General features: G+C 39.0%; 1 protein-coding gene across 3 annotated transcripts in view; it reads right to left on the bottom strand.

Moving 5' to 3' along the window:
- The window catches only part of LOC149946491 (uncharacterized), a 66,510-nt gene that overhangs the window by 20,442 nt on the left and 32,453 nt on the right, over nucleotides 1-13,615 (bottom strand). For all 3 annotated transcript variants that reach the window (XM_090171864.1, XM_090171865.1, XM_090171863.1), the window contains exons 12-14: nucleotides 7,064-7,344; nucleotides 2,610-2,818; nucleotides 2,488-2,549 (exon numbers count right to left, since the gene is read on the bottom strand). In XM_090171864.1, coding sequence (XP_090027990.1) covers nucleotides 2,488-2,549; nucleotides 2,610-2,818; nucleotides 7,064-7,344 — 552 coding nt within the window. The remainder of the gene's footprint in view (nucleotides 1-2,487; nucleotides 2,550-2,609; nucleotides 2,819-7,063; nucleotides 7,345-13,615) is intronic.

The following is a 13,615-nucleotide window of genomic DNA, read 5'->3' as shown; positions in this document are numbered from 1 at the left end:
TCTCACTGGCCGAACGTTTGTAGTGCCTAGCGGAACGCCGTGGTACAAATACATAATTCTATGTCTAAATTGGGCAGAGGGTTCACATTTAAAAAATATTTAGGACTAATTTTTTCGAATGACTTAAAGTGGTCTAAATTGAGCTTCCCACTGTCCCTATCTAGTGGTTTAATGGGGTCACTGGAGCCCTTGGAGTGTTCCATACTCGGCGTACTGGGTAACTGGAGTCTTGGGGGAGTTCCACACCCAGCTTTCTGGGTCACTCAAGCCCCTGGGGCGTTACATACTCTGTGGGCTGCATTCTTTAACCTTCTGTGGAGGGTAGTTTGCAGTGGTAAAATAAGTCACTAGTCCTCAGCTGTGCGAGCGTGGGTTCCGGCAGCCCACAGTGTCGCCTTTTAATGGGCCATAATGTAAGGACTTTGCTGTACTTTGCATAGGTTATTATAAATGTCGTCTGCAAAGTCAATGCAGCCACTATAGCAGACTGATGTCATATGCTAAACATAACAGACAATATAGCAGACATCGGTGTAATGGGGTGCCTTGGCTATGGCAGGGTGGCGCCATGTGCTTACCTGGTTTTGACGGGAACTAACCCCATATATAAGGAGCAGCCCGGAAAATTTTTTGGGTAGTCTGGATTGACGCTCAACCCAAGCGAAGTTTGATTCTACTCTCACTCCAGTTGACATTGTAAATCATGAATAAAACCTGTACGATCAATTATACCCAGTATTCTATATTTGAAAACAACCCCTACAACGCATGAACGGTTGCACAGGAAGTTTGGTCCATGCCTATTCTCTTAAGTTTCACGTCAAGGAATGTTTTGTTATTTACTACATTGTTCTATTTGAGATTTAATATCGACTTTTTAAGATAGTTAATTAAAAAAATTATATAAAAAAGGTCTATAAGTCGCTGATGACTTGGCCCTTTACAACATTGTATCACAAAAAATCACGATTTTAACAATGGGTTCTGATCTGATGGTTACTAAACTCCACTTTAGTAAACCTTTTGAGGTCAACTTCCCTAGCCGTGCGGAGTGGAGTCACTTGACCCTCGGTACCAGAGGAGAGATCGTCTGGTTCACTGATGGGTCTAAGACCCACTATGGCACTGGTGCGGGGATGTATTGCCTTACTAATAATTTTGGCTTTTATGAAAGCCTAGGGCTACACACTAGTGTATTCCAGGCTGAAATTTTGGCCATTTGCTCCTGTGTTGCTTACTGTTTACATCAGGGGTATCATAAGAAGGTTATCCAGATTTATTCAGATAGCCAGGCTGCTCTTAGAGCTCTCAGCCAGTATAGTATTCTTTCTAAACTGGTTTTTAGCTTCTTAGATTTCCTCTGCACTCTTGGGTTGCACAATAAAGTTCAACTTTGTTGGGTACCTGGGCATAAGGGGCATCTTGGGAACGAAAGGGCCGACGCCTTGGCCAAGGAGGGTGCGAGGGCTGGGTTCATTGGACCAGAACCTGCTCTCCCCATCTCCGGGGACTTGTGCTAGGCTTGATCTCCAAGTTTATGTCAGATCGTCAACTCAGACAATGGTCTGAAATTGAGGGTCAAAGACAGGCCAAAGGGTTTACTCTTGGCCCTTCTAGGGAGAGAGCCAGAGAATTACTCTCGCTCTCTAGGGCTAGCATTAGGATTGTTATTGGCCTACTTACGGGCCACTGCCATCTGAACAGACATTTAACTCTCATTGGGGTCAGTGATGACCCAATTTGCAGAGCTTGTCTAGCTGAGGAGGAAACTGCCTCACATGTACTCTGTAGCTGCGATTACTATGCAGCCCAGAGGTTTGAGCATTTGGGTATGCATCGGTTGGAGACGTATGACGTCTCTAATATCACGGCCGGGCAGATTTTAAGCTTTATGTCGGCGATATGACTTATTTAAGTCCCCCAGTTTGGGGATGCACAATGGACCTCAGGTCGAAGTGTTTGGCTTGCCACCCCACTCAATAATAATAATTCTCTTAAGTTTTTCAAGCAAAAGGTTAGGGTTATCGCTGTTGAAAAATTTTGACACGTCAAGGAATGTTTTGTTATTTACTACATTGTTCTATTTGAGATTTAATATCGAATTTTTAGGATAATAAAAAAATAATATAAAAAAGGTCTATAAGTCGCTGATGACTTGGCCCTTTACAACATTGTATCACAAAAAATCACGGTAATAAACTGATTTGATTTGATGACTATTTTTTCCAGATGCTCCACTCCGTAATCTAAATCTTTAATTTAATTAAAAACTGTCTAGGGTATTTTAGAGAGGACTCTATAAACTTGAAATATATATAAATGAAAAATAAATTTGGTCAAATTAATATGGTTGTAAAATAATGAATAAAAGTATATAATTAATCTATTTTTCTACCCATTTCAGAAGAAAAAATAATCAAAAATGCAACACAAGACTTTGCAAAATTGATGACGACATGTGGAAAAACACTGAAAGGTCAAGCCTACCTTCACATTACAGATTGAAGATTCTAGACAGTCCACAGGATTCTTTACACTTTCAGTATAATCTAAATTAATTTAAATAATTAAAAAGAATTTATCTATGGAAGAGCTCAAGTACTTCTTACCATCTAACTCTTCTACTTTTGTTACCATGGAAGGAAATTTTTCATATTCTTCTTCTTCAGAATCTTCCATAATGGGAAGCACCATTGCACTTGGACCACCTGTAACTAATCGTCCAAAGCCCCTTTCAGATCGGAAAATATCTTCAGGATCAAGGTCATCTTGGAAGCCAGCAACTAAAGGATTTTTCCTTTCATCTTCTTCATCATCACTGAACATCAATATATAAAATAAATTCAGTATTTTGAATAAAAGTATAAGATTCAGCTTCTATCAGACTTATGCAACTTCAAATTGGAGGCTAAATAGCCTTTCACACATCAATCAGTTGTTTACCATAAGTCTTAGAATAATAAACAATACTTAATGTGTGTTAATTTTTATAAGAGAGAAGAGTGATTTTATTTTAATGAGTTTGGTTGTATATAAGAACCAAAAAATAAGATAGACCATAGTGATTCATAATTTAAGTTACTTGGAACAAAGAATATAGACCCCACTAATGGTAAGCTTAAAGCCTATGGAGAAAATCCAGTCTAAGGCTCTTTATTACTCTCAACTCAATGGTTCAGTCTTTAGATTACTCCTAACGGAAACAGATTAATGGATTATATGGACAGTTGGATACCCAGAGTCTCGTATCACTCATTTGGCAGTTGACACTGACAATTATATTAGTAAGTTCTTTTTCTTTTCTATTTTTTATTACTTCATAATCTTCATTAATTAATTTATATATATCGTCCCTTAAGCTGCAACACCGCCTTTCTAATTTTTTTACCAAATTGATTAGATAACAGTCCCTATTTTCAAATTTGGCGCCGAATCTACTCGTGAAGTCAGATTTGCGGTTTTGACAACAAAATGTCGCATAAAACGCGAAAATGCGAACCGTGGCTATCTATAATCGTCTGCAAATACCGGCTATCTCCATAATTTCAGTTGCAAGCAGCAAGCCTCAGTTTGGTTGTCTTTCATTAATTTTTCGGAACAGGTAAGCATTAATTTTATTAAAATAACGAATTCTACTGTATTATTACTTAACATTACGTAGATTATTACCACGCATTATCATCTTCAGTATTTATAAATTACTGTTTTTAAAAAAGGGACAAGTATTAGTTAAAAATTCATTTGAGATTACATTGTGTTATTACTTAAATACTTTGTTGGAGATAACCACTATTGATTTTTGGAAAATAATTATCCAGTGGTATTCTAGGGTAAATAAATGATCAAAAAAAGTGTTTTGAACCATTTCTTGTTGAAATCATTTATTTTAGGTATCATTATGATGAGCGAGTGCAAAGAACCTTCGTGTTCAAGCTACAATGACCGATTCACGTTCAACATGGTCACACTGGTCAGTTCCATATCCACTGAGAAAGTGGACCTCTCCACGTATAGAGAAAATGTTGAATTTATTTACTGTGATGACGACAATTTAAAAAACGAAGAAAACACTGACACTAACGAAAATGTAAACCTCCTTAACGAAGTTGCTCCTTCGGAAGTCTCTGAAAGTTAACATTTCAGAGAGCCTTCGCTTAGGAACAGAAAAAGAGTACCGAAATATGAAGAATGGGAGTAGGCAAAAAAATAATTTGCGCCAAAAAAAAACAAATACCCATGCTATCTACGTGACAAACTCTATCGTCTCCGCCTGATATAATTATAAAACAAGATGAGGTTGCTGTAGTTAACTTCACCCCAAAAAACTACTAAAGTTATTTCAAAAAGAAATTAATCTTTTTTTATCACCTGAAAATAAAGGAGAAAAAAATACCAATTGTCTAGAACTGTTTCTTCGTTCACTTTGGAACTGAAAAATTCTGAAGTTCGATACTGGCTGGAGAACTACCGTAATTACAGTACTCCAAACACTAAGAAAATATGGAACGAAAAAAAGTTAGTGACGAGGATTCTGTCCAACATTCTTGACATACCAGAATTTAAACCACCAAAGAGTAAATCAAGAAATAACTTTGAACAACGGCTATGTACTCTGACAAGCTTTTTTGATACTTTGCCCTATCTGCCTTCACATTATTGCAGAAAGAAATCCACGAAACAATACCTTCAAACTGATATAAAATCTTGGAGCCAACTGTACAATTTATACAAAGAGCACTGCGAAGAAAGATCAATGTCGCCCCTTTCTAGGTACACATTCGATAAAATGAGAATGGAAAACAATACGCGCTCCCAACAAAACAACCAGGGTGGGCGTTACATAATCGAAAGTAAAACTAAAACTTTATCGTTTCCCTCAAACGTTCCATAATTTTTATAATGTAGTATGGTACAGGACCACACAAGACGAAATACTAATTTGTTTAGGTAATACTAATTAACCCTTGGCATTATATTTGTTCTTCTAGACTATCAACAAGACATCGACTTGGTGAGTAGGTAGCAAGTACTATAAATTTAACTATATGCTATTTGTTAATTAGATTACACCAATTTCCCTATTATGAAATATGGTGAGAAATAATTAAAAGTGAAAACACTTACTAAAAGTACTAATGTAACAAATCTTTTCACCTTTACTAGGAGATAAAATATATTGTACAAAATTGTAGTAGCCTATAGTAAAAACATTTTCAGATTCAGTGTTATATACAAAAAGCTGTAAAGGACAACGCACTTCTATGGGATTTGGCTTTTGAAAGATTTTTTTCAAAATGAAACATGATAAGCTTGATCCCCTAGCTCCTATAGTTTGTCCAGTATCAGCGTTCAAAAGTGGACGAAACTTAGTATAGTACTTGTTGAAAGAAGTCACGGCCCATCTGTTAGCGTTCTATGTTCGCGCGTCGCTAATCTGGGCTCACTATCAATAAGAGTTTTCTTACACCTCTACTACATTATTTCTTTTCTCGCAACTTATTATTCAATGAATTTCCGTACATGAATTTATTATTCAATATTTTATGAACAATAATACAATAGGGGTGAAGTTAACTACATAAGTCTATGTATTTGTACCCCGCTGCTCCGCCTTAAGCACTACAGCGGCCTACGAAACTAACCAGGCCAGGAAGTGAACTACAGCGGCCTCATTGAATTTTATATTAATTTTGAATGCGCCTGATAGAACTTGTCACGTAGATGCCGAGGGTATTTTTTATTTTGGTCGCAAATGTGTATTTAATTTTTTAATGTAATTTTAAAACAATTCTCATTTTTCGGCATTTTCACGTGTTTTGTTGTACTTATTTCCGTCGTGTGTTCGCCGACACCACAGTTTTGGGCCACAAAGTGATTTTTCCATACTTTATAAAATCAATTACAAGTTATCATTTGCGGCCCAATAAATAACTTCGTAATCTACGCGTCAAGCAATACATTCTCAGCCGGAAAAAAAGCAAAATTACATGAGGCCGCTGTAGTTCAATTTTGCCTAAAATAGAACATAAAATAAATACTTGAGAAATCAGAATATATACTATTAACCATATCGTTGAATCCCATATTCAACACTCGCTGATAGAAAAGAAACAGTCACACCACAACAGCTTAAACCGTTATGTATCGTGCCTCGCGTCTCGCGTTATTATTAATAATATTTTTAAACATTTTCAAATTGTCGGTTAGTCGTTATAAAGTTTTTCGCCTTGAAGGCCTATCGGCCGAAGTACCGCATATTTTTCCCCATTAAAGCTTAGTTTTCTCCCCCACTTCTTGGTCTCTTTACTTGTTCGCGTTTTTACTACTCAATGGAAGAGCGCGCTTTATATTAAATTCTGGAACAGACAGGAGCCATCCTAAAAGCTGCTGCAGCTCACTAAGCCTAGCTCTTGTAGGTTATTGAATTGTACCTTGAATTTCTCAGCTTAGTCGCTAAATTTATGAATTTTTTTTATATTTGTTCGGTTTGTTTTACCTCCTTTTTTATGTGGTTCAATTTTGCAAAATTTGTGAACATGAAAGAGGAAAATTTAGGCGCTCAATGTTTGAGCCTAGATTGGCCCAGCATGAAAACAGAAGAATCTAAAACCAAAGTTCTTCGCTAAATTCACTAACCAAATAAATTCAAAGTACAATTTTTATAAAACAATATGGGTAAAATTCAATAACCTACAAAAATATCAAAACACAAGAGCTATGAAACGAAGAAGTAGCATTGCGCCAAAATCTCTTCCCATTTGGCCATCCTTGCGCTGGCAGAGAACTTGAGAAAAACAGCTAGAGAGTAGGAAATGATTAAATATAGGTTACATAAGCTTTTCATTACCTCTTTAATAAAGCAATATAAACTTCTTCGCATCATTGATAGTTTAATATAAAAAAAATATACTTCAACAATACGTTAATTGCATAAGTGTTCAATTCTGAAAAGAAACTAAATTTCGGGGAGCAAAAGCATTGATTGCCCCTTTGTTTCCCAGTTACTATGTCGGATTTATTTTTTAAACTGATCACACCTTAGACAATAGTCAATTATACAAACCTTGCAGTTTCTTCAATGACTTTGGCAGTTGATGTTGATTCATTTGCATCGTTTAAGAACGAATCAAAATTTGAATCTAAATCAGGCACAAATTCTTCAACATCAGTCACTGATGTTTGGGGACCTTTATTGCCCTTAGAATTATCACTTTGGTCTTCAGAATTATCTGCGTCATTGGAAACACTTGAACTTATAGCATTCTCACTATTGTTATTTCTGTTAAAGATCCTGCTCATAAAGCTTCCACTCATTTTTGAAGTTCGAGGTTTCAAAACTGACCCCTAAAAGATATAAAACTTTTGTAATTAAATAAGAAGAATGTACAGTTTATATTGAGAATTGCATGGCCCCTTCTCCACAAAATGAGTGAAACTAGTTATTTTGTGAATATCACCATACACTACCAACCTCCACGCCACCAAGCCTATTTATTAATCCATAATTTAAATCTAATCTCCATTTAATCTCGGGGATATAAACCATTTTTATATTGAATTGTGCAATTTATGATAAAAGCATGAAACTTGGTCTATTTATGAAGAGCTACATAATAAGTCTAAAAAGATTGGAGGCATTCTCTATCTGGTTTGTAACATTTGTGACAAACGTTTAAAGTCTGCCACAGTCTGTCATAAACATATCGGTATGACCCGCTTTAAACAGGGGCGCGCAGGTTTTAAAATACATTACTAAAGCTAGGGTGGAAAAAACCTGGGTGGTTTTCCTGTTACAAACCGAGTGGAAAAACGTATTTTCATGGTTTTTATCACATCTAGTGGCAAATTTAACAAAAAATAATGTTCACTCTTTTTATTGGCTTTTCTTAATCTCTCCTATTTGCAATGACAAAATTAGTAACTTAATAAGACATATCAATGATTAATTTAGCCTGAAAAGGGTTTTCTCCACTTTTTCCCACATGTCGCAGGTTTTTGCCAGTTTATTGCCCACCCTAACTAAAGCGATTTCCTATAGTGATTTCTACTGAAACTCTAGCTTGGCAGGGGACCAAATCCCCAGGGCCCAAAAGCATGGTTTTCCTTCGCTTCTAAATTGCATTCAGAGCTGGGAAGTCTTTCAGATCTGAAACATAATCACCCGGACATAACTAGTCTACCGAAGATGGCCATAGAAAGAGTACGATCCTTTAAGTATCTTGGTGTTTGGATTGACGAGAAGTTAGCATTCACGGAACACATTGACTATATATCAAATAAGGTTTTTATAATAAGGATAGTGGCAATAAATAAATATTTAAATAAAACAACTGGTTTAATATAAATAACTTAAAACAATAACTACATTATTTACAACTAGACAAAGGCACTTGTGAACGGGAGCAGTGCCAACAGAGAAGTGATTATCATAGGAAAAACTATTAAGTAAACGTCACTATTGATAACATAATGTAAATGATATTTTCTAGGCCCTGATTGGCTGTTGATATAATCCATTAACGGTGGGATATTTGAAAATGACAAACATTTTACAACAAAGGTGAAAACTCAGCAATACCTCTTACATCCTCTACAACAGATTCTTAGCTGTTCGACTTTAAACATAGTGTACAAAGCCTTAATTCTTCCAATACTAACGTTTGGAATTATTTTTTTTCTGCAAACTCAGAAATAAAGAAATTGAAGACCAGTTATCATTCGGGAGCTCGTCTAGTTAAAAAGGTCTCTAAGTACTCCCCATCAAAAGAGGTGCTGGAGGCGTTGGAATAGTTGCTGCTGGAAAAAGTGCATTCATTCACTTTGTTACAATTCATGTTTAAGGTTCATAAATCGAAGCAGCCAATGTACATTATGGACTTATTTTCAAAAACAAACGAGGTGCATAATCACAACACTCGTTGTAGTCAAAATAACTTTTATCGAATTGCGCAAAATTCTAAGAAAACTTTAAATAGCAAGAGTGTGAAAGAAAATGGAATAACATTATGGCAAACTTACCCAAATAAGATTAAAAATTGTCCTACTTTTACACAGTTTTAACAAGTGTTTTAAAATATTGGTATTCTAGTGATGCTTGAATTAGTGTTGGGTGTTTAAATTTTATATCAGAGACCCTTTTGCAAAATGTACACACTCACGGGATGCAATATCATTTCTAGTTTTAGTGAAAAAAAATAAAAGAGCAGCTTGGGAGACTTGGAGTTCATTTGACGCTTTAACCCCAGCTTTACAATGGTTGAAAAATTGGGTTTTGGTGTATTATTGTTGAGTGGGCTGGCAAGCCAAGCACTTTGACCTAGGTCCATTGTGCATCCAGTAGCGGCGCTAAGGGTGGGCTGAAGTGGGCTTTAGCCCCCCTGCATTTCTGAGAGGGGCCACATATTTATATTAAAAGGACCACATATTTATAATTAAGAGGCCCCATATTTGAATTTATGAATTTTCTTTATCTCTAGAAATTTATTTTATTGCCAAGAAAAATTTTTCTGGAAAAAATCAATTTGTTTACTCAATAAGATAGATTCGGGAGGAAGGGAGCGGAAATTGGGAGAAAGTTGAATGGACAATAGAAAGAAAAGAAAGGGAATTTAGGGAAATACCCTCCAGGTCGGATACAAGGTCATAGGGGGTCCAGTAAACGCGACGAGAGCCGCACCAAGAAAACGACCTTGCTCTTCTCGCTTCCTGGAAAATTTATAAGGGGTCACTCCATGGTTGTAAGGGCCACAAAATTCTAAGGGGCCACAAAATAATTAGCCCACCTGTGAAAAAACCTTAGCGCCGCTACTGTGTGCATCCCCAAACTGGGTGTCTTACTTAAGTCCTATTGCCGATACAAATCTCCCCGGCACAATGTAAGAGACGTCATACGTCTCCAACCAGTGTACACCCAAATGCTCAAACCTCTGGGCTGCATAGTAATCGCAGCTTCAGAGTACATATGATGCAGTTTCCTACTCAGCTAGACAAGCTCTACAAATCGGGTCATCACTGACCCCATTGAGAGTTAAATGTCTGTTTAGATGGCAGTGGCCTGTAAGTAGGCCAATAAAAATCCTAATACTAGCCCTAGAAGGGCCAAGAGTAAACTCTTTGGCCTGCCTTTGACCCTCAATCTCAGACCATTGTCTAAGTTGACGATCTGACATAAACTTGGAGATCAAGCCGCGTACAAGTCCCCGGGAGATGGGGAGAGCAGGTTCCGGCCCAATGAACCCAGCCCTTGCACCTTCCTTGGCCAAGGCGTCGGCCCTTTCGCTCCCAAGATGCCCCTTATGATCAGGCACCCAACAAAGTTGAACTTTATTGTGCAACCCAAGAGCACAGAGGAGATCTAAGCAGCTAAAAACCAGTTTAGAAAGAATACTATACTGGCTGAGAGCTCTAAGAGCGGCCTGGCTATCCGAATAAATCTGGATAACCTTCCCATGATACCCCTGATGTAGACAGTAAGCGTCACAGGAGAAAATGGCATAAATTTCCGCCTGGAATACACTAGTGTGCATCCCTAGGCTTTCATAAAAGCCAAAATTATTAGTAAGGCAGTACATCCCCGAACCAGTGCCATAGTTGGCCTTAGACCCATCCGTGAACCAGACGATCTCTCCTATCGTATCGAGGGTAAAGTTATTCCACTCCGCACGGCTAGGGAAGTTGACCTCATAAGGTTTACTAAAGTGAAGTTTAGTAACCATCATATCAGAACCCTTTGTCAGATTGGAAATATCCCGATAGAGCTTGGTGTGGCTATGCTCCCAATTATTAGCCTTCCACCGGCCATTTTGGTTAAGCCTATAGGCACCTAAAATGGCAGCTTCCTCAATAAAAAGGGGGAGAGGAAGCATATTCAGGATAATTTCCAGAGAAGCGTTTGGGGCTGTTCTCATGGCTCCTGTAATGCCGACACAAGCCAGCCTTTGTAGAGTGCGCAGATCAAACTGCACAGTCCTTAAAGTAACTCTTGGCCCCCAGACCACAGCTGTATAGGACAGGATAGGTCTGATGATCATAGTGTACAGCCAGTACACAGCTCTGGGGCTTCGGCCCCAGGTCTTGTTAACTGCACTTCTAGTTCTCCAAAATAACATTTTACCCTTGTTGACTATATAGTCAAGGTGTGGCTTCCATCTTAGTTTGCTATCCAGGATGACCCCGAGGTACTTCCCCTCTGTGCTCTCCACTAGGTCCTTTCCAAATAAGGAAATACTCTCAAACATGCCTTTTATCCTTTTACGAGTAAAAAGAACCAGGACAATTTTATTAGGATTAACCATGAGGTTGACCTCCCTGCACCAGCTCTCAACTGATGCTAGAGCCCTCCTCATTACGTCCTTCACAGTTACCAGGAATTTCCTAGTAATGATGACAGCAATATCATCAGCGTAACCGAAACAGCGGCATCCTCCTCTGTTCAACCTCCGAACAAGTTCATCCACCAGCAGGCACCAAAGAAGGGCAGAGAGAACCCCCCTTGTGGACAACCACAACTGGTGGAGTCCATAAGGGAGTCACCCAGCAGGGAGGATGTCACTTTCCAGTCTGATCCAAAGGCACCATGTGTCATTGATACCAAATCTTTTCGCGGCTTTCAGTATAACTGCGCTGGAGACCTTATCAAAGGCTCCCTCAATATTAAGAAAAACCGCTAAAGCAATTTCCTTGTACTCTGCTGATACCATGCAGGGCAGTCTCGGTAGACCTGCCTTTTGATAGGCATGCTGAGCAGCCGACAAAGGAGAGTTACAAATGACCTCTCCTGTAGATTCTCAGCAGCAGATGGCATAGAATATCACTGCCCTCCTGTAAAAGGATAGGAAAAATCCCATCCGGTCCCGGGGACTTATATGGACGATAAAGTCATTTAAATCCTATAAGTCTAGAATGCGTGATGACCTTATTCGCCACTGCCCAATCTTCCCTTTTGGTTCGATTGATCCTCAAAGGGAGAGTGCTAGTGCCACCATTACTGGTGTCCTTAGAGTCTGGAAAGTGTACATCTAACATATGTGTTAGAGTATCCTTACCGGACGTGGAAAAACTACCATCTTTCAACCTAATGGTTTCAAGATATTTAGTATTATCGTGTGCCAAAATTTTCATTAATTTGGCCATACTGGGAACATCCACTATGTTCTCACAGAAGTCTCTCCAAGAAGCCTTCTTGGCATAGCGCATAGATTTGTGGTAGGTGGTGAGGGTGCGTTTATAGGCATCCCAATCACCCCTCTTCTTTGCCCTATTGAAAAGCCTACGAGTTTCTTTGCGCAACTTGCCAATCTTGTTATTCCACCAAGGCACTAAACTTGGCCGGTTGGCAGGCTTTGCCAGACAATTGTGATGATAGGAGTCGGTAATGCACTGTTGCACGCGATCAACAGCCAAATCAAAATCCAACACCGATGACAGCCGTGTCTTATCACCCTTGAGGAAGAAGATTAAGTCTTCCCTGTAACCGGACCAATCTGTTCCCCTAGGGTTACGAAGAGCGGTACAAGCCCACACAGGTTTGACCAGAATATTAAAGCAAATGTGTCTGTGATCCGACAGAGACGGTTCATTAGACACATGCCGGTTCTTAATTTTACCTTTGACATTCGCTGTACACAGTGTGAGATCAATGACCTCACTTCTGTTAGAGGTAACAAAAGTTGGTACATTGTTCCTATTCAGAATGTGGTCTGGTACTAACCAGATATTTCATTAAGTCGTTACCACGCTGGTTGCAGTCTGAGCTGCCCCAGATTTCGTGGTGAGCATTAGCATCGCAACCAATGACCAGCTTCCTCCCCAAACTCTCACAGTGGTTGACCAACCTGGCCATCTCCTGCGAGGGGGGGAGAGCATCGTCGTATGGTAGGTATGCCGATGTCATAGTAACCTCCCCACCACCAGCCAACGAGGTGATGAGTTTCACTGTGGCAAAATCCCTGGAGGTGTACATTGAGAGCGGAAGGACATAAATGCCACGGCGGGGTCGATTCCGCCTTTGGTTTTTATTGAGGGACGTTTCCCCATCGATCCCTTGCTTTGCCAGTTGGGTCTTGCCTGAGGCAGACCCTTGAAGGCTAGGCCAGGCTCTAATAGGGGACAGTCCCTCTTGCTTAGGGGTGGGTTCTTTCGAGCTCTCCCCTTGTTTTGGGTCGGGTCCTTTCGAACCCTCCCCCTGCTTTGGGTTGGGTCCTTTCGAACCCTTGCCCGGTTTTTCGGGTTTTGGTGTAAGAAATTGAGGAACTTACACCATTACTCAAATGCTTCGTGAGATTAATGTACAACCACTGTATCTTAGAAGACGGTATAAATAATGCTAGAAAAATTATGGTCACCCAATAAAATAGGGATATTGAGAACATTCCGCCGACAGAGGAAGTGTTTCATCAACATTTACTTAGGGTAATGAATGGGGTCAATCATAAAAAAAATGCTCACAGCTACCGCATCCTTCTTATTTTGGGTGTTCAGAAATGTTATCGGGTCAGAATGGTAAATACTATGGATGACATGGCCTCCAGCTAGTATTGTGCGCTGCAAAATAATTAAATGTGGCTGTTTAAAAATTTGTAAAAAGGCTGTGTACCAAAGCTCAAGAACCCTGTAA

This window comes from Leiobunum rupestre, chromosome 4, assembly GCF_980474605.1.
Source record: "Leiobunum rupestre chromosome 4, qqLeiRupe1.1.hap1, whole genome shotgun sequence".
Taxonomy (NCBI): Eukaryota; Metazoa; Arthropoda; class Arachnida; order Opiliones; family Sclerosomatidae; genus Leiobunum; species Leiobunum rupestre.
The sequence above is the reverse complement of the archived record's forward strand: the minus strand, read 5'-3'. Positions and strand labels throughout refer to the sequence as shown.